Here is a 20,978-nt window from a genome sequence, read left to right as displayed (position 1 = left end):
CTTTAGAAAATGCACTATGTGTAACTACAAGAATTCAAGTATTGTCTAAAATCAGTTAACCACAGAAACTTTAACAAAGATTTGTTGGTTTGTAGTGTTTTGTTTTAGGAAACTAAGGAAACCGCTATGGACACTAGTTTGCTGCTTGGAAACCCCTTCCCCTTCCCACCTCGATCTAATTATCGAGGATTCCAGTCAGTAGAGTTAAGTGAGATTAACCAATGATTGTTTTAACATAAGAATATTAATAAGATGGTGTGCCTGAAGGACCAGTTATTAGAAAGGTTATATTTAAGAATAGACATAGTATGCATTTTTATGTAAACTAATATAGATGATGGTGAGAATCATACTGCGCAGAATCACCTAAAAGAGGTCAAGAAGCAGACAAGTGAAGATGACTATGGAAGACCACCAGAGGGCTTCTGAAGACCACCAGAGACCTTCACTGTGCCTGTGTGAAAAGACATTTACATATGCTAATGATTTATTGGAAAGCTAATGATTATGTATAACATTTTCCAGAAATTTAGTGAATATGTATAACAGGTGTGTATTTAACCTGCACAGTTAGACTAGCCAGGTGCACACAACAGGTGGAGTGATCCCCTGTGTACCCAGCGCTGCAATAAAGGAGTGCCTGCTTCTTAACTTCTCATTGCTGTTAAGGAGTTTTATTCTGGATTTTGGCAACAGAACCTCTGTGAACCTCTGGTCTCCCACCCCCAGCGTGTTACAGAATGTGTGAAGTTGACCAACGTGAAAGAGCAAAGTTTGTTTGCTGCTGCTTTGTTACCCAGCTCATACAAGAGTCATCTAATCGGAGCTGGGCAAAAGCAGTCAGGTTCTTGCTTATCTGAGCAATACTTGCAGGTGGGCTTCAGCCCATGGCACTAGTGCAGAAGGCTGGTCTTGTTAAGCATCCTCCTGTGTTAAGGCAAAGCAAAATTGATTGTATGTGACGAGTATAGTCCTTTTCTACCTTGGTGTGGGTCTTTTAAACAGTGCCTGTATTTTCTCAGGTGAATATAAGGAAACATGATCTTCAATAGAAGGAACACTTTCTTTTGTCTTTTTTATAAAAAGAAAGAAACATATGAAGAAATCTACATGTTGTGTAATAAAAACGATGCAACCATTTTGGAGCTGACCTTGGAAATGGCTGCCTGATCAGCAATTGCTATTTAGAAAAGGTAATGCAGTGTTTTCCAATGACTGACTTACAAATGAGGCTAAAAGCTAGTGACCTATACAGATCTATAAAAGTTAATGATCTATGAAAAGGGGCAGGAATGGTGGCAGATAAGGTAGAAATTAATTTTTTTTTAGTTCACCTTTGTTGTTGCTTAGTGCTATACTAAAAGGAAAAATTCCTGAGTAAGAGACTAGTCTTTATGAAAGACAGGAAGATTAGGTGGGGAAGGCGGGGAAGAAGTGAGCCAGAAAGATTGGACTTGGGGTGAAATCCAGAAAGCTTTGTTATATACAGTTTGTGGGGTTCACTGTTTTATGTTGCAAACCTGCCAGGAGTCCATAAATGGCAGTTGGTGCTTAGGGTCATGTTGGACTGGTATGTAAGAATCTAAATTACAAATAAATGCTACACACCTCTAGAAAGATTAGTCACCTGTTTATATTTGGTTTTCTCTAAGGAATGTGCTTAGTTTGTTCAAAAAATGGTTAATATAGGTGTTAATATTGGATATTTGTCACTGAGACTTTTGTGGACTTTTAGAAAAAAGACTTTCTGCAAGGTGCTGTGAAGTTCTGCCAGTTTTATGAAGTGGCATATCAATAATGGTGAAATTCATTTAGTGTATATAGTAATAGTAATATCTGTTGGTGCTCAGATGGATGTTATCATTCAGTAAACAAAACAATGCCATGTATGTTTCTGAAGGGAGAAAAAACAACTCGAAGTTGATTGCTGTGTTAGTTAATCCTGTATTTCACAATAGTTCCTAGCAGCAAGCGCATTGGAAGAAAACAATGACAAAGTCCTGAAAAAGAAGATCCTTTAAGAAACTCTACAGACAATAATCTTGAAAATAATCTTAGTATTGTCGTGTGAGGATGGAGCTTGGTTCAGTCAAAATTGTTCTGCTGCTGTAGCCCAATAAATATGATTTTTGCCATTGCTAATAAAAGAACACAGGGTCTGCATTGACTTGACCATGTAGAATCTCTGCATTTGCCTGCGTTTGTCTAGAGCTGATTTTAGCTTGTTTAACTGTGATAGTTTTTTTAGCAATCACCCCATTGGCTGCCTAAATATGTTTTACTTTAGCTCTAATTTGTACTGGTAACAAGCAGTCATTGAGCTATCTATGACTCCAGACTAAAATGTGGTGTGGGAAAGGAGAATACGGGATGATACAAGGACGAACAGAGGTAAAAGACTGTAAAAACAAACCACAGTGGTCGAGCAGTGGACCCAGCAGAAGTGCAGCTTGGTGTTGTTCAGGTAAACCCAATTTTAGCAAACAGAGACGCTGACTAACTAGGATCGAAAAAAGTGGACCATATTAAGAAAACACATGCATGTAAACACAAGGAGACCTCGGTACGTAGGAGGAAGGGACCCCTGCTACTTGCATTGAACTCTTCCCAACAAAAACCTTTATACACTAATGGTTAACTGTGACATTCCCCTGCTGTCTTGCTAGCCTCCTTGAGAAAGACTGGTGCTTTCAGTGAGAGGAGCAGGGGAAGGATGAGTGTAACACCAGAGAAAGTGGTTAGGTATTAAGACAGTTTTTCCTGTAAAACACTTTAAAAAAAAAAAAAGTTTACTAAGGCTTTCTTGCATTAATTTGGACTATGAATTATTGGCAGAAGACTAACAATAACTTAGTATTTTTATTAGGCTGTTAAGATTTTAAGCAGACTGATAATAAATTATGGGTTCCACATATAAGGTGGTTTTGCCCATAATAAAATTTTAAGTTTGAAAAGCTAAGCGCACTGTATTGTGTGTTATAAACACACAGTGAGTTTTTGATTATGGGTTTCATAATGCTTCTGTGTCAAGTCCAGTCTGAAAAGTTTTGTGAAAAAAGTATTGAAGTGTTTTTGCAACAACTGCGTCATTTATCTGCACAGATTGACTGCTGTGTTGCAAGAAAATTAGGGGAAGAGATTGCGAGAAGACCTTCAGGAACCGAGGGAGTAAATACATATATATACAATTTGGAGTACAGAAAATAGCAACTCTGTTGCACAAGACATCTTTAACTTCTAATGCTTGGAAATGACACTGCTGAGCCACACCATACTCTTTTTGCTGTGGATGGGCTGTACTACATGTAAAGGTAAGTTATTAAATGGAAATCTACGCTTTTAACTGATGTAGCTGGTGACAAGAAAAACAAACTGGAAGAAAAAAACCCTATACCATTCACTTTTTATAGAATTCCTGTCAGAAGTTTGGAATGAGAGTTATAATTTAGAACCATGCATTTGAGAATATTTGCTTTGTATTTTCTTGTATAAGCTTGCTTCTTTGCTTTGTGCCTGAACTTAATGACTCTCTGTTGCAGGAACGGGAGGAGGGAGAGAGGGGTTTGGATCACTTAAAGAATCACCTCCAATTGTATTAGCAATATAAAAATGATTTAATAGAAATTTATATAAAAATGCAACTTCACAGAATTCGATGGCAAGGTTCACTCTATTACTTAGTACATAGATGAAATGCACACAGGAAAATTAAGTTAGAATCAGACTAAACTTATGTATGTAGAGACTGAAAATGTAATAGGGTAAAAAGAAATATTACAGAGTAAAATTGAGTTAGAATTAATTTCTTGTGATTTGTGCAAAGATCGGGAATGTGGGAAAGGGTAAGGGAGACCCTCTAATTGAGTCACAAGGTTCAGAGAAGATCCCCTTGCTTTCTAAACTCCTGTCAGAGTCTGGGTGTGGCTGGATCGACTCCTAGTCCTGGACTTGGTCAACCGTTTATATCTAAAGGGATTATGAGTATAATAGCAGCCTAAATTTCATTCACAGTTGAATAAAATTCATGACAGTAATTTAAGTATAAATTTGAAATTAATAACTTATAATATACTTGCTATAATATACGTACTATAGATTATTCAGGTTAGTACACGCACATGCATAAAGACACTAAGAGATATACATATAAAAGAGTAAAAGAGAAGAAAAGAGAGAGAAAAAGACATATACCCATTAAAAATTCCCCTCGAGGTCAGTGGAAAGATTCATGTCGAATGCTTTGGCATCTTTCTCAACGGGCAAAGGGCCAAGCCTCAAGGAGCAGAGAGAATCAGCTCACGCTGTGTTGGTTTTCAGCAACAGACCTCCAATTTTTGCAAACTGGAAAGTTTGCGAGCTCTGAGAGGTATCCCACCCAGAGGGAGATGCTGGTTGCAGCCCGCTGCGGTCCAGGAGAGCTCAAAGGGTCTCAGTACCGCTGTTTATAGGTTCAGGAGATAATTGACTTTAGTCATCAGCAAATTGCTAGAATCCCAGCTGTGCTGGTACCATTTCATGTGCAGATAAGGAAAACTCTGAGGCTGTCTGAGAATAACTTAAAACACAGACACGGGATGCTCCAAGGTTGTCAGGGGAGGACTGGAACATCTCAAGGTTGTTATGAAAAAGAACTGGCTGCAGGTGGTTATGAGAACTGGCTATCTCTATTTCCATCCCCCCACCTCCACCAGGCAGCAGGAGTCCTTGAGATGCAGAGCATAGCTCCCTGTCTTAGCTGTGTGAGACCTCCTGGCACAGTCAAGGGTCGCTTAACTGCCTGACTCATTACACTTATGCTAAGGCCCAGAGAGCCTTCTTGAGTTTGGAAATCAGCCTGGAGAGGGGGAAAGAAATGCACCACCACACTCTCATAAAGGACCTAACTTATTACAAGCCATAACTCACTTAAAATACATTAATCCATATAAATTCCTTTGTATTTTAATTTGGCTACTATTATTCTGAACACATGCTATTAAAAATGCAGAATACTGATTTGATTTCAAAACATTATACAACTCTTAAAAAATACAGGTACTTTGTTATTTCAATAAATTCTATGATACAAAAACCATGCTGCCTGAAGGTCTTCACTGAATATATACCTTTATTAAAATAACCAGTTTTAAACTTCATGATTGATCCATTTAAATCTATTCATCATATCAAGACTATCCTCCCCCTCTGCCTTTAAAAGTGCTTTCTTGTATATACTTCATACTTTCAAAAAACGATCCAACTTCTTTCATTTTAGAATGGTGGAACTAATTTTAGGAATCCGGGACAAACAGATTTATTTGTAGAATTAAAAAAACCTGAGAATCATGACTGCATGTGTAAAACTTTATTCCAGTATAATGCTGGAAAACAGAAACTGTACTCTGAGAATTTCAGAAGTTTATTCATATTTTTTGTTTAGTAACTTTTTTCAATGCAAAGACTGTGAAAATAGTAAAGACAATGATAATTCCTTAGAGCAAGGAGACAGTGCTGTTTGTTAGTACAGTATATTCCCAAATGGAGGGTTGTAGGTCATCGGAATAGTATTTAACTCCTGTGTAGTGCCGTTATTTGCGGCTGTCAGTACTGTCCTGTGTCTATCAATCAACAAGAACTTGTGCATGGTTTCTGCTGGAATAACATGCGAACCCCTACCCATCATTGATTTTGCAGAAATTGCTAGTAGGGATAAATCAGGGTGAGAAAAAAATGGCAGTGTGCAGTCAAGTACCAAGAATCTGTGCACAGCTTCTGCAGGAGCAGCCTGTGAAGACTCGGCTCTCATTGACTTTGGAGAAATTATTAGTAGGCATAAATCAGGATATAAGGAAAGTGACAGAGTGCAGTATGTGTGCAACCCTGGATACACTTTATCAGGATCAGAGTGGGTAACGTGAAAAAATCTGGGTATCTGGACCACCACAATGTTTGGGTAAATGTAACTTTTGTTACTGGTTGACTTTGTACTGGTAGACAATTCTAATAATTCTTAAAGTAGGAGTTTCAGAATTAGGTTTACATTTGTTGCTTGATTACCAAGTCTCTAATGGACCAAAATTAAGCTCTGGATTCAATACTTATCTTGTGGATCTTGGGCTTTAGTATCCCCAAATCATTTACACTCAGTCATGTTTTTTATTGTGAGAATTTTGGAGCTGTCTGGAAGGTTACAAGCAGATAAACTTTTTGTCTGTACTCCCAAGAACTTGTGCAACAAGGTACAGGTACTGACAACGGTGTCAGCCTCTTCCCCCCAGTGATTACATTTGTTAAGACGTCCTTTCACGTAGTTTCCTAACTGTCCCTCATACGTGGGAGGAGTGCTCTTGTGGTAAGCTGCTTTGTTGTCTTCAATTTCCTCCTTAGAGCTCTTTGTTGGGAGTCTTATAAAATTCATTTTTAATCCTAGGTAATGGAAGAACAACAGGGATAAAATTAGATTTACTCCTACTGATTTCATTAATTAAGTATTTCAAGGACTACAGTCTCCTGAAATCAGTAGCTCTTGAGATCATCACTGCTGTTTGCAAAGTCTGTAAAGTTGGCTTTTATACATGTGTGTAAGAATATGCTTGGAAGTTGTGCCATATTGTTGATAAACTACCTAATGTAGGACAGAAAGAAGAGAGAAGATTTGGTTCATTTATCTTAGAGATTTCTTCTTCTTCCTTTAAGCCAGTATCAATTAGAAAATTTACAGGTATTTGTCTGGGGCCAGTGGCTAAAATAATATGTGGATCAATATGCTGGTTAGGCCATTCTAAGCCGTATATTACGCGAGTGGGTTGGCCTGAAATTCCCCCCACGCTTCCTAGTTTTTTAGATCAATCAAATCCTTCCTTAAGCCTGAGTAAGGGTTGGCAGGAGCAGAGGGGTTTACTCTCCTGCGTTTTGGTGATATCAATACATCCCATAGCCTTGCTAATAGGCTGCTTCACCAGGTTTATCATTGTATGAATATTTTCTGTGGACTGCCCATGTAACACTGAGCGGGGTATTCCTAATGCTAATGCCTTCTTCCATAGTTCATTGCACTGAGAGTCAAAGCGAGAATAGATTTGTTGAGGGGGACGGGAGTTATTCTCCTTGAAAAATCGTGCATGTCAGACTTGGCGCTGTGAACCTGAACCTTCCTCTAACCAGCCCATCTCTCTACCATAAATCACTATTTCTTGAAATAATTCCCCCCATGTTAAAACAAGCTGTTGTTGCTGGTTAGGGTTGCAAGCATAAAGATCAATTGCCTGTATAATTTTTTCCTTTTAGGTTTTGCACATAAATTTTCAAGATGTCAGGGAGACATCTAATTAATGTTTTAAGGCGGACCGGATAAACCCGAGCAGCAAGGGGAATACCCTGCTCCCTGTGCTTGTACGTAGCTTGTATACAGGCAGACTTTTGCACTGATTCAGCCAGCGTAGATAATCCAGCTGTTTTAATAGGCAGAGGTTCACCTCATTCTTTAAAATCTAGTCCCCCTGCCCAATAGGCAACTCTGAGCATCAAGGGTTGGTTCCCCATGGGACCCTGATCAAGGAACACACCAGCACCCCAATACGCCCTAGCTTCTTCCTTGCTCAGCAAGACTCAGTCCCCTCCATTCAATGACACACATCATAAACATTCAGTTTCACTTTCCCCCAGCTTGCGTGAAAATTTCTCTTGCATTTGCGCAAGCTCAGGTCCCGACCACGGGGTGGTTCGGGTTGTAGTTAAATTTCGATTGTTCCTGGCCCTCAACTGTACCTCTGTTTTAATGAGGGGTTGAATTTCAATATTACTTACCCCATCGGATAGAAGTTTGCTAGACCTATTGAACTGACCTCTGCATCTTGTCTGAGTGTCCTGATGAGTCTTACTGTAGTTTGAGCAGACTGAGCACCTGGTTGCTAGTCATTACATCCATTCTTTAAATTTCTAGACTACTAGCTCTGATCAACCAGTTCCAACCAAAGAGGAACAATTAAAAAACGATCCCTATTTCACTAATGAAACTTCAGTAAGAAATTGCTAGTGTACTGTGCAACCTTTCAGAAATTACTGGAGATTACAGAAGTAACTTTCAAGTTAAAATCCTGACTTAAGTTTGTAAGCTGCCTTTCAAGAGTTCTTCTGAAATAGTAAGATAGTGTTGTAGGAAGAACAATCTGAAGTTGACATGGCCATTTCCAAAGGAGTTTGAGAAAATGTGAAGTGGTCCAATTTCAGAAAGAGAAGTAGTCCATTGATGGCCATAAGTGTGTAAACTGAAAATTATAATGGAATTCTAGTGCTGGATTATACATAAAGCTGAAAACAGTAGCACTTTCTACACATCCATTATGCCAAAAATTGTGTACAACATAGATTTGAAGTTCACTAACCCTAAGAACTGTGGACATGAAGTGATGTATAAACAGAGACCAAAATAATATGGTGTGCATGAATCCTGCCACTTCCATGACCCTTAGTCTAGGATGAAGACAGCAATTTGTTTAATGTCATCAGAACTGTAATTGCACAACCACATTATCCATGGTGTTGAAACTTCCCATCAGAAATTGTCTGAGAATCTCTACAAATTAATATATTTACAGTGCTGAAACTCCCTCTTGCTTTTTAACTCCTAAATGCCATCTGAGCAGTCAAGATGACAAATCCATAATTTCTGAGGCTAGTCCTGTTTGACATCAGCCCTCTGGGTCATGGATTTTGCTTTAGTTTCATTCAACTACAGCACTTAAACATTATATTGAAATCTCCAAATCCCACAAACAGAAATATGCATGCTACGTCCCAGTTGAAATAATTTGATGCAAATTTTGGGGAAATGATTAGTGCCTTGACTTGTCTTCAAGGAATTGCCAGACACTTGAAACTGGAAAAAAATTTTGGCAACAGGGCAACATTGTAGGATGCTGTGTACCACCCACCTTCCTGGGACCTCTTCCAGAAAGACTCCTTTAGAAATAAAGAGTAGTCAGTCTTAGTGCCCACTCTGCTCTTGACCTTTCTGCTTCAAGATTAGTAATGATGCTAATGCATTGCCTATGGTTTAGCAACATACTGCTTTTGAGAAGTGCCAAACAAAACATTCTTCCAGACACTGATGTACTGGGCTCTGATACTTGGAGCATATTCAGAGAGTGGTTCCAGATCCTGCTTGACTTATCACTGAACCTAGGTGATTCAGCAGTACATGCATACAGCTGATTCGCCCACCTTCACCCCACAGCAGGACCAACCAGTAGTTACCTTATAGTCATCCCCTCCCAGCCCTGAGTGTGTTGGTGATATTTTCCGAATTGGAAGTAGAATACAAAAAAAAAAAACCCAAAAGACAGGCTCCTGTTTATAAATAATATGTTTGCCTGGCTTCTCTAAGCATAAAGATATCATGAGCTTTTTAGACTAGCATTCTCGTCCTTTCTCAGTTGTTGAAATGCTTCCAAGTGTCAGTGCAAGACCCTAATCTTAATCACACAGCCTTCGAATGATTGGTTCCTAGTTAAGTATAGTTATTTCTCCATTTAGGACCTGCCAGTGAACCTGCCTGTCCTTTGGGACAGTGTCCATAAACCAACCCAGGAGAGCTGTGAGTGAGCCCAGCATAGATCATTTTGAGCTCCAGCTGTGGAATGACCTACTGGAAAAGATTAGTCAAATTCAGTTTGATCACCTCTAGTTCTTGCTCCAACCATTCTCTTTGTTTTAATCTTCTAATTTAGCATGACATCAGTAATAGCTGTCGCTCTCCTTTTACAGAACTGTACATTTCTAAGAGTGGGAGAGAAATGTAACCTTTTCTTTGCCCTAAGAAACATCTTTTTTTAACTATTTTATGCAGTTATGGTCAATATACAATGAAAATAAGAACTTATGCAACAAATATAAACATATTCTTCAAATTAGCATCCAGTTTTTCTCTTTTTATTTAGAAATTGTATGCTCTCCTCCAAGAATTCCAAATGGGAACTTTAGACCTCAAGAAGACAACTACATCGTAGGTGATATAATCACAATACAGTGTAATCCTGGATATCATTTTAAAACATTGACTGGCAAAAGCACAGCTGAATGCACCAAGAATGGCTGGGTGCCTGATCCGGGTTGTGTCCGTAAGTAGCTCTCATGAATGAAGACACAACATGTAGAGTTGTTGGAAATATCTCAGTGAAAAAGAGGTGAAGAGAAAAACTTCAGAAGCATGAGAAATGAGAGTTGCTTATTCATCGTGCTTCTTTGTAATGTAAAGCTTAATTTGATGGTTTAGAAAAGTCAGCTATAAAAACAATGGTATAATCTACATTTACATTATGTTTATAAACACAGGTATTATTTATTTCTGTATTTGTGAAAGTATGTGTTAAAATGTACTGTAGTCAGCTCCCTGTCAGGAATTTTTGTGGTCCACCTGAAGAGTAGCATGCCAGACAAGGTAAGAGGACAGAGTGAGTGTTAAAGTATCCAAACCAAAACAAAACATAGGTAATGGTTAGAAGGTATCTTTCATTATGGTTATCACAGCTTTAGATTTTTACTTGCAGTTGTATGTTGGTATATTATAAACAACCACGGTTTTATTCTACCTATTATAATGTTTGTCAAATAACAAAACAAGATATTCGTGATTGTTGATGAGTTCTTTCTTAGCTTAAACTTCCCATAACTACAGTAATAGTTTTGCCCAGTACGCACAGTATTAACAAACAAATAAATAAATTAGCAATTTATTTCATCATCTAGCACTCTTTGATTTTTAGTCACTGAAAGTAAAAGAAAAACTTAGAAAACAGAATGTGAGAGAAACCCTGATGAAATCAGTCTTGTAAATGAACCTTTGGATAAGACGATTTCGACTATTGCCAAAAAGTGCAGTTAGTATCTGTATTAATCTTTCCTTTATATGTGTGTGTGTTCTAAAATTCAGTATCATTCGGCGACCACTTCATTCATTATTGAATGGTCTGTCCAGTGTGTGATCTCCCTTGCCCCAGCATGTAGACTGTGGGTCAAAGCACTTCAGCAGGAACCTACCTGCTATGGCCAAGTAGGACACCCTGGGTAAACTTGAATGAAAGCTTCTGGGAATCTCCTCCTTCTATCCTTGACTTGTCCCTGAAAAGGGTCAGTTCTTTTGAGGAACTGAGAGAACAAAAGAAAAACACTACAGTTTTAAAATAAAAATGAGAAGAACCAGGAAGAGCCTTTGGTACAGGATCCCCAAAGTTACCAATGAAAGTGGTGACAGGAGTCGTCTCAATTTTGAGTCCACAGTTCAGTGTCTATATCTGAGCTAGCTGTCTGGGCTCCCATCATGGTCAGTATAGTAAATGTCGTCGAGACGCTCTACAAAGACAGTGTCATCTTACCACAGAATAAATACTTACTATTTGGTCTCATGAATCAGCCTTTGGAGTCCAGTGAGAATATTGACGGGATTTCTGTGGTTGCAACGGGATCAGAGGGAAGCAACCTAGGTATAAGCACTGACAAAGACAGCAGAAGCAGAGTGTGATTGCTCCCGCACTCCTTAGGATCTGCCAAGGTGTGCCGTCTAGATTCTGACAGTTTCAGAAAACACTCAGATGGTGAAGCTGAATCTGAATTAATTGTGTCCTGAGCTTTTTGTCACGCATGTGTTGATATTGTTGCTCTTAAATTCTATTTCAAGAGAAGCCGTGTGACTACCCAGCCATAGAAAATGGCAAGTTAAGTGAAAGACTGGAGTACCACAAAAACTATTACTTTCCGATGAGTTTTGGGCAGCATGCTGATTACCACTGCATTCATGGTTATACAACCCCGAGTGGAGAATACTGGGTTCGAATGGTCTGTTCTGAAAGGGGCTGGTATCCAGAGCCAAAATGCCTCAGTAAGTACATTTCCATTATACACTCAATTCTGTTGGAATTATCAAAGGTCTGTGCAGCAGAAATTGTGCTGATGGAGCACAAGATGGAACAAAGAGCAGTTAGTTAAAGTAGAACTGCTTTAGTTGACCCCTGGAACTGCACCCAGATTTCATCCTATCTGCAGAGCTCAAACTGTCAGCTGGTAAAGTGACACTCTGAAATGAGGAAGGCTGAAATGATACTTTTGGATTTTGGAGATTCTTTACTGCTGAAATCCTTCGTGAGACTGAGAAATGCATAGGAAATGTTTCTCTTCTCTGGCTTCTGGGTCACGTGCCTGCATCTGCTTTCATCTGCATACACAGCTGCACATACAAACAGAGTTTCTACTGTATGTAAATATATTCTTCCTTCCGTGGCTTGGGCACTTTGTCTAGAGGTTCCTCTCTGAGGTCCATTGCCTGGTCCCTTTGGACAACTTTTGGAGCTGCGAAGGTGGCACACTCTTACACTAAGCTGAAAGTGAGCAAGGCATCAGAAAAAGATCCAGATACACTGACTTAGATTTAAAATAAATCAGATTTAAATATATTTAAAGCAGCAAGCTGAGGCCTCCACTTCTAACACACATCTTCAGTCGCAGTAAAGTTCCTACGTACTGGTCGGGCTTGGAAGTGGACTACAAAAGGCTGATCTTTCTCTGTTGCCTTCAGTGGAGTGGTGCTCCGTGCAGGAAATTAGTGGAGTCCTGCCCGGAGGAAAGGACCAGTTACTCGAGTAACACAGCTGTAGCATTCCTCCAGCCATCTTCCTTGTGTCTGGGCTCTTGGGGGGCACAGGATGTTGTAGAGCCAGCGTGCTTAGCTGCTGCTAAAATCCCCAGAGCTGGTTTGAGAGGCTGATACATTTGCACAGAGATGATAAAATCTCCTGGAAGCAAATGCTGAAAATCACTCAGGGCAGCCATCAACATTTTAGAGACGTAGCAGACCAAACCAGAGCTGGTATACGTGACGCTAGATGCACTGAAGTTAGCCAAACTTGCTTATGAACACTAGGTAAGTGACACTGTTTACTAGACCACTTCTTAGCACTTCATGTAGCGACTTGCACTCCTGTTCATGTGATTCATTAATCTTAGGGCAGTGAAACAAATCATGCGTTCATTCAGGTTTGAACACAAATGTCTTTTGGGGATAGAAGGCTACAGAAAGGCACTTGGAGGGCCATTTTTTAGTAACCATCTTCCTGAGAATTAATTTACCTCAGTTCTTGCTGTACAAATTACTGTGGTTAAATGTACTTACCTTCCTCCTTCAGAAAAATGTCACGTCAGACAGCTGGAAAATGGTTATTTCTCATATGGACAGAAGAATGTTTACAAGGAAGGCGAAAGAGTTAAATATGTCTGCAGTGATGACTATTATGCTGAACACGAAGATGGGCAAGTCACGTGCACAAAGGATGACTGGTCACCTCCTCCAAGATGTATCCGTAAAAGTAAGTGTGCTCGTATTTTGTTGAGGTTTCTAGCTAAAACCGATAAATCCATCATCACATCACGTACATTAATCCATCACTACTGCTTAGTAACTCTAAGTCTAGGTGCTCTACACCTGAAACACAATGCCGTCATTCTCTCAGTGTCTCATGCAGCCCTCATGTCCCTGTGTGCTGCTGAGGTCAGTCGCTATATAAACATACAGAATGAAACCCTGTAAAACATCCACGCATGGCTCATTCAGATCTCCTAGAATGTAAGCTCTGGGATGGGAGTCACAGTCCCTTTATTTTCAGTGGTGAAATCTTGTTATAACATAGCTGTGCAGTAATGTAATAAATAGTGATCATTCCCCTTGCACAGCCTATCTGTAATTTGTTTCCGTTCAGCCTCTTGCTATGCCACCTGGTCCTTGTTCCTCTTGCTTCCTTTCCAGCTGGCATCATACTGGAAGGAGGGAGGAATAGGAAGGTTACCTCTCCTAACTCTGTTTCCAGCTTTTGTTCCTGACTTGTACCAAGCCTGAAGTTGCTAGAATGTCTCACAGGAACTTTAAATATTTAGATAATGATTTCATATGGACAAAAATAATTCAACCTAGCTTTTCTTGGACTGTAAAAATACTTTTTTAGGGAACCATTTGTGACGGAAAAAGACTTACCTGCAAGGTTCAAGCAAAGGACTTGAACTTCACTCACAGACTTAACTGCAAGGTTCAAGCAAACGACTTATTTGAACTTCACTTACAGACTTAACACGCCACTATTGCAGGTTTTACAGATACAATGGAGGAATGCACTACTGCAATTTTTAAGGCAAGAGTAGTACACTATTACAACCACAAGCACACACACGTTTACAAACTTAAAGCATAAACAATATTCACTGACCTCTCCAGGTAAGGGCTCTCAATCCCAGGGAAACTACCTCAACCGGCGTCCCGATCAAGGGGGGGTGGGGGGGAAGGGTTTCCTTCACAAGCCGACTGTATAGTTGGAGAAGTGACTCCCCCATCTCCAACCTGAATCTTAGAGTTCTTATCCCCTGACTTGTGGAATGGTGTGTATGACTATGTCTGAGTGGATCATGATATATGCCTAAATGGATTATGTATATCTGAGTGGAGTTTCCCGTTATCTTTCCTTTGCTGGTCTGTGATTGTTTGACTACACAAGGTTGTCATTTTAAACTGAAGCTGAAACCCTCCAGGTTTTGGGGTTTTTTTACCTTGCTTCCTCAGGCAACTGAATAGTGGTTGGATTGAGACTCAGGGCATACTATTTGTTAAGGGATTTCAAGGCTCAGCTCAGGCTTTGGTTCTTTGAATGGCACAGCCACCACCCTGTTTAGTTTAAGGTTTATATCAGACAACCCAGGGCTAAGCTGTCTACACAGCTCCCCGTGAGTTGTCTCTGCAGAGAGACAGGGCCTCAAGGCAATCCAAGGCTGGGTTGCTTTTGTAACCCACCATGAGTCGCCTGTGTGCCCTAGACATGGTGAAACTCGTTTGTGAACTATGAGCCTTACAATCCACACGCCATTCCACCCTGATAGAGACAGCGACCACAGAATGTCTTGGACTGCCACCCACTGAGATTTTGATATAGCAATGAGCAAGCAGAATAAAATTTTGTGATTCCTAGTGTTAGGCAATCGTGGGCATCAGTGGTATAAACAAAAAATTTGACGTGAAATTTAAACTTTTGAAGCTGTTGCACTGAAGTGTCATTAACTCTGCTCCCAACATTCAAATACATCCTCTAGTGTTCCTCAAAGTCTTTTCTGTTTCATATCTTTATTTACTTGACTCTCTAATGTGCAAATATTGCTATTTGTTGTAGAGTTAATTTGTTAAAATGAAGAAACTTCTTCACAGAATGATTTATTAGTAAAGAATTTAACATACTGCAGAAGTTTTCTTTCAGAATACAAGACCATAACATCCAACCAAGACAACTGAATTCCATCGATTTAGACTGGCTTAATGTATTCCAAGTGATGTGAAATCAGTTACAACATTGGGTCTGTCTGCACTAGTGTTTTAGTGTGCAAGAAGGGGTCCTTTGCTACAAATTTCCTTTAGCCCTGCAGTATGTGCCCTCTGAATGACTTCTCTTTGGTAGAACTGAGGTGGTACCTGCACACCATGGTGATCTCTGGCGTGTGCTACCTTGCAATATGGACAGAAGGTCCTCTTTATGCATGCACAGTGCTGTGCATGCCCAGCATGAATTTCATTTCTAGTGAACACCAGATGTGGACATAAAATTTTGGAAGCTTGCAGGATTGCTGCAAATGAAACCCCTGTCCACGCCTGTTTCTGCTGCATGAGTTGGTAACTGTGAACTTTGACTTCACACTTTCCAATTGTCCCCCAGGAAAAGCACTCAATGCAGAAGCAAAAATTCATGTGCTCTTAAAAATGTTCTAAATCCTACTGCTGCTTCATTTGTCCTCCTTCTTTGTATTATAAGCATGTAGTTTGGCAGTGTTTTACTTGGAAAAAAATTCTGTCTATCTCTTTCAGAAAAATGCCAGAATATCAATATTGACAATGGTTATTTGACCTTGGGAAAGAAAATATTTCGTTTACAGGAGAAGGTCACCTATAATTGTCGTACTGGCTTTTTAACTCCAGAAGGACAAGAAACAGGAGTGATACAGTGTCAAGAGAATGGCTGGACTCCACCTCCAAAGTGCATCAGTGAGTAGCATAAAGGCTTCAGAGCTCCCCATCATTGTCACTGACACAGACATGATGTCCTATGTACTCAGTTTTTTGTTGTCTGGATTGGTAGAGTTTTCTTACTGGGCAGAGGGAGACTCAAACAGAGGACTGATCCTCCAGAGATTAACCTTTCTGGGGCTCCAGGAAATAAAGAGAGAAAACATAAAGGAAGTGAGTAAGGTGGGAAAGTATCTACTGTCTTGTAGGTGAGCTATCTTTTTGGACCTCTGCAGCACAAAGTAGATGGTAATCACTGACCTCTCCAGTGATTCTTACCTGATACAAGGTACATATGCCCAAATTTACTCCCAATTCTCCCACCTTTCACACACGTGAGGGAAGATTTATGAAGAAATGCCTGTGAACCAGGGGATTCTGCCAAGAACTTTCTTTAAATGTAACCAAACTAGAGAAAAATGGGATTCATTATTTGGAAAGATGTTATCACTATGCATAAAAAACACTATGCATATGTCTGCCCTGGTGTTAAAAAGTACATTTGTGAAAAACACCGGAATGCTTTTTCCTGAAAATACCTCCATACTGTTGTTGCCTTTCTCCTCTTAGAAGTTCCTTCCTCTCCTGAATAAAGGTGTAGGATAGTAAAAGAAGAGACTTAATCTTCCAGTGTTATGATACTGAGACTCGTAATATTGACCAACTTTAGCTGATATTTTATCTTGTCCTTTTATTTCAGACTGCCTTTACCTAGGATTTTGCTGCTTTTTTTCTGACTGCCTCACAAATGACCATGGGGAACAGGAGTGCAAACTGTTTGCTATGACACCAATAATAACATGTAGTAGAAGGAAAGGAATTGAATCTAAGCGAGAAATATTTATGCTAGATATTACTTCTAGACAGACATTTCTGAAGATTAATGCAACAGATATTATGTGAATATGCTACATGTGATATTTTACATTCATATTCTGGCAATGCAGAATTTTTAATGTTTCAAATATACTGAGTAGTTCAGTCGACTAGCACACGCTAAAGCACCTACAGAAATGATGCTTCCAAACGGCAGTGTTTCTGGATCACAAAATGCACTAACTTTGTTTTATTCTACAGAATCATGTCAAACACCTCATGTGGACATTTTGAATTACCATGCAAATAAAACTGTGTTCATGCCTGAAGATATAATCGAGTATGCGTGTTTGGAGGGATATCAAGCTGCAAATAATATGCCAACTGGTACCACAAGGTGTGGCATAAATGGTGAATGGAATCCAACGCCCCAGTGTCTTGGTGAATATTGTTATGTTTGCTAGTCAGTGTAACTCTCTGTACACTTTGTGAAGCTTTTTTATTTAAGACTTTCTTTGGTTTTGTTCTAATTAGTAGCATTTCATGTACTTTTTGCAGGGTGTACACTATATGCTAAAATATTTTGTCTTTGTAGCAATAGAATGTGAAATGTTGACATTGCCCAATGGAGATTTTTCTCCCAAGGAGGGTAAATACCACAGCGGAGATGTTGTGAAATTTACCTGTGCAAACAATTACGTAAGAGTGGGACCTGCCTCTACTCAGTGCTATTACTTTGGATGGTTTCCGTCACCACCAGTGTGTAAAGGTAATTCTTCTGTCAACTTTATTGTAGTAGGAAATAGATGAAAATGCCTGGGTCCTGAAGACTTCTGTGGACACCTTCTACAAGCCAGCCTTGCTCCCAGGAACAATTATCCCATCTTCATCTCTAAAAGAACAGGAACCGATCCTCTCTGTATCATTTCATAGCATTTTGCTATTTCATGTGAAAGATTCTGAACAGTTGAACTTCCAATGTTGAACTTTCTGCTACCTTTAGTTATGCTAATTGGAGTTCTGCAATAACTGAAAGTGAGCTGGTAAATGGCTTTCACAAAATTTCACTCAAGTTATTGACTGTAATGTATGAAAAATTATTTATTATTCAAAAAGGCAAAAATAATGTGCAGTATGGCAGCCAGGAGTGATTGATTTGAGTAATGTCCTCTCTTACTGTATCCTGAATGTCCTAAGTTTTGCCACTGCCTAATGTTGATACCCATCAGATGTTGTACCCTATGTTCCTTTGTCTGATCACATGATATTGAAGGAAAAAATACGGTTTGGACATGACACAGAGCTGGACCCAAGCAAAAGAAACTGAGTGAAGGGTTTTCCCTGTGGTATCCCTCAGCTTCATCCGGTAGGATGAACAAACTTATGCAGAAGAGAAGATATATGCCCCTATTCTTCTCATCGTTTTTAAGACAGAGCACGACTTACTGGCATCTGAAAAGTTTCTTTTCCTGGTGCTATGCCCTTTCATGAGGAAGCTTGAGAGAATGAAGAGATCTTGTATTTCTCATCTCCCTTTCTTCCCACTCAATCAATTTCCTTGTTGTCTTTCATGCTGTCATCCTTCTATTTGCTCACTCTCTTTTGCATTTAAAACTGACATTTTAAGCTCCCTTAACAGGAGTTCCATTCACTCCATCAGAAGTGAATTCCTTTAATATACAGTACATACCACTTGCTGGATGTTTTTATAACATAGGTTATTATTGCTTGTAGGATTTTCACCTTTTTTTTTTTTTTTTTTTAAGAATACTGAAGTTGTCATCCATGTAACACTTTTTTCCTTTTAAAACTGGGTTAGTTTTATCAACCACTTCTTTCATCATAGCAGGCAATTGACAGTGCATGGAAGTAAGATAGAGTGAGCCAGGGTCATGCATATCTGTTTGTGATCTCCAGCCCAACATAAATCTAGATATTCAAAGGCATAAACCAATGACCTGTTTGTTTAACTTGTTCTACTGATTTTTCTTAATTTTAAACAACAAATTCGATCTATTTTATGTTGCACTTAACATATAACTGTGCAAAAAGTTCTGAGTTCAGAGCATGAATTTGATCTCTTAATTTCAGTGAACGCCAGAGGCTGTGGACCTCCACCTGTGGTTACCAATGGAAATATGGCTGGTGGCTCTGTGGAACAGTATCAGCATGGGGACAGAGAGCACTATGAATGCAACGTTGCATTTAAATTGGTTGGATCAAAGGAAATAGAATGTATTGATGGACAATGGTCGTCTCCTCCCTCTTGCATTGGTAATCTATATGACTCTTACTTGTGAGAAGTCTATAATTCAATGTAGGCTAATACTTCACAGATATTTTCACGATTAAAATTACATATTTGCAGGTATAATATGTTACATTCAAAATCATGTTATGGATGAAAAGTAAACACACACTATATATAAAGCCAAAACTTTATTAACAGTATAATTGAAATCTCAACAGTCCAATCAAAGAATTGTTGTGAGTCCAGGTCAAATTACTACAGCAAGAAAAATAAAATAAATATGTAATATATAAAGAATAATTTTAAACATATAAATAATACAGAATATCTAATACAGAATAATAAGAATATTCTATTTATAATATAGAATTACAATTGTTATACACACACTTTCTCTTACTCACCCCTTTTTCTGGTTTTATGCTCACCCTTCCACTGCCCCTCTGGGTCCTAAAGTCAACGTCTTCAGCCTGGTGTGTTTTGGAGGGAAGTTACAGAACATTACCAGTATCTCAAGTCATTCACTGGGGGGAATAAGATGTTGATGCTGATGATTTCCTCTTCCTCCCTACAGGATCTGCTTGGGGTAATTTTTAGGTTTGGTCTACAGGTTGTGAATTAGGTATGTTTAGCGTGTTGTAAATACGTTAGATGATACTTGTTCTTTGTGTTGTCCCTAAAACTAGTTTTGATCAGCTCCAGGTCTAAGTTGGCCTTTTGTGAGCTGTTTGTAGCCTTGGGGTGCCAGGCTGTGCCCTGTCTCTTACCATCCCGTGCCTCTACCCTGCCACACCCAACCTTTGTCCCCAGTTCTCAAGGGCTCTGTTATCATACCAGCCCTGTATTCACTAAAAACTTGTTTCTACTATGTATATAAAACCATGGTTGTGCCATACAGAGATAACCAAAAGTAAAATAAATTAGCTATAGCCTGGTCACTGGAAAAATTGCTGTTACATCTAAAATAAGTAAGACCAAGCCTCCAGGCAGGTCAGGACAAGTTCTGACAAAGTAAGCCTGATAAGCTTCCGTCCTGAGGCCTTGCAAGCTCAGTACAAACTCTGTGGCCTCTTTCTAGCAATGGCAATACTGTATGTTACTGGGACACAGGGCTACAAACACGATGACTATGAATGCATTACGTATGTTGCTGCTTTCCCTAGGCTAGAGTCAGACATGTCCAACGGTTTGGTTTTTTTTTATTTCCTGATACTGAAATGGTGAATAGTTCTACAGTCAAGTCTCCCGCTTAAGCAAAAGCACCCACTTTCTGTGCATGTCAGTAGGTAGTGCACCTCAAACCTGACAGTATGAGTGTCAACAACAGGAGTTGAAATTGCTTGTGCAAAACTACTATTTGTTTGTTGAGACAGTCTGGTGGGTTGACCCTGGGTGGACGCCAGGTGCCCACCAAAGCCATTCTATCACTCCCCCCTCCTCAGCTGAACAGGGGAGAGAAAATATAACCAAGGGCTTGTGGGTCAAGATAAGGACAGGGAGAGATCACTCACCAATTACCGTCGCGGGCAAAACAGACTCAGCTTGGGGAAAATTAACTCAATTTATTACCAGTCAACCAGAGTAGGGTAATGAGAAATAAAACCAAATCTCAAAACACCTCCCTTCCGCCCCTCCCTTCTTCCCGGGCACAACTTCACTCCCGGATTCTCTACCTACCCCCCAGCAGCGCAGGGGGACGGGGAATGGGGTTACGGTCAGTTCATCACATGTTATTTCTGCCGCTCCGTCGTCCTCAGGGGCAGGACTCATCACACTCTTCCCTGCCCCAGCGTGGGGTCCCTCCCACGGGAGACAGTCCTCCACGAACTTCTCCAACATGGGTCCTTCCCA

The 20,978-nt window shown here is 39.7% G+C and overlaps 1 protein-coding gene across 1 annotated transcript in view; it reads left to right on the top strand.

Moving 5' to 3' along the window:
- Positions 1 to 3,171: 3,171 nt before the first annotated feature.
- The window catches only part of LOC104318911 (complement factor H-like), a 31,278-nt gene continuing 13,471 nt past the window's right edge, over positions 3,172 to 20,978 (top strand). The window contains exons 1-8 of the mRNA XM_069789355.1: positions 3,172 to 3,311; positions 9,918 to 10,097; positions 11,654 to 11,854; positions 13,155 to 13,334; positions 15,863 to 16,039; positions 17,138 to 17,317; positions 17,472 to 17,645; positions 18,968 to 19,150. Coding sequence (XP_069645456.1) covers positions 3,251 to 3,311; positions 9,918 to 10,097; positions 11,654 to 11,854; positions 13,155 to 13,334; positions 15,863 to 16,039; positions 17,138 to 17,317; positions 17,472 to 17,645; positions 18,968 to 19,150 — 1,336 coding nt within the window. The 5' untranslated portion in view covers positions 3,172 to 3,250. The remainder of the gene's footprint in view (positions 3,312 to 9,917; positions 10,098 to 11,653; positions 11,855 to 13,154; positions 13,335 to 15,862; positions 16,040 to 17,137; positions 17,318 to 17,471; positions 17,646 to 18,967; positions 19,151 to 20,978) is intronic.

The sequence above is a fragment of the Haliaeetus albicilla genome, chromosome 8, assembly GCF_947461875.1.
Source record: "Haliaeetus albicilla chromosome 8, bHalAlb1.1, whole genome shotgun sequence".
Lineage (NCBI taxonomy): Eukaryota > Metazoa > Chordata > Aves > Accipitriformes > Accipitridae > Haliaeetus > Haliaeetus albicilla.
This window is presented reverse-complemented; position numbering and strand designations above follow the sequence as displayed.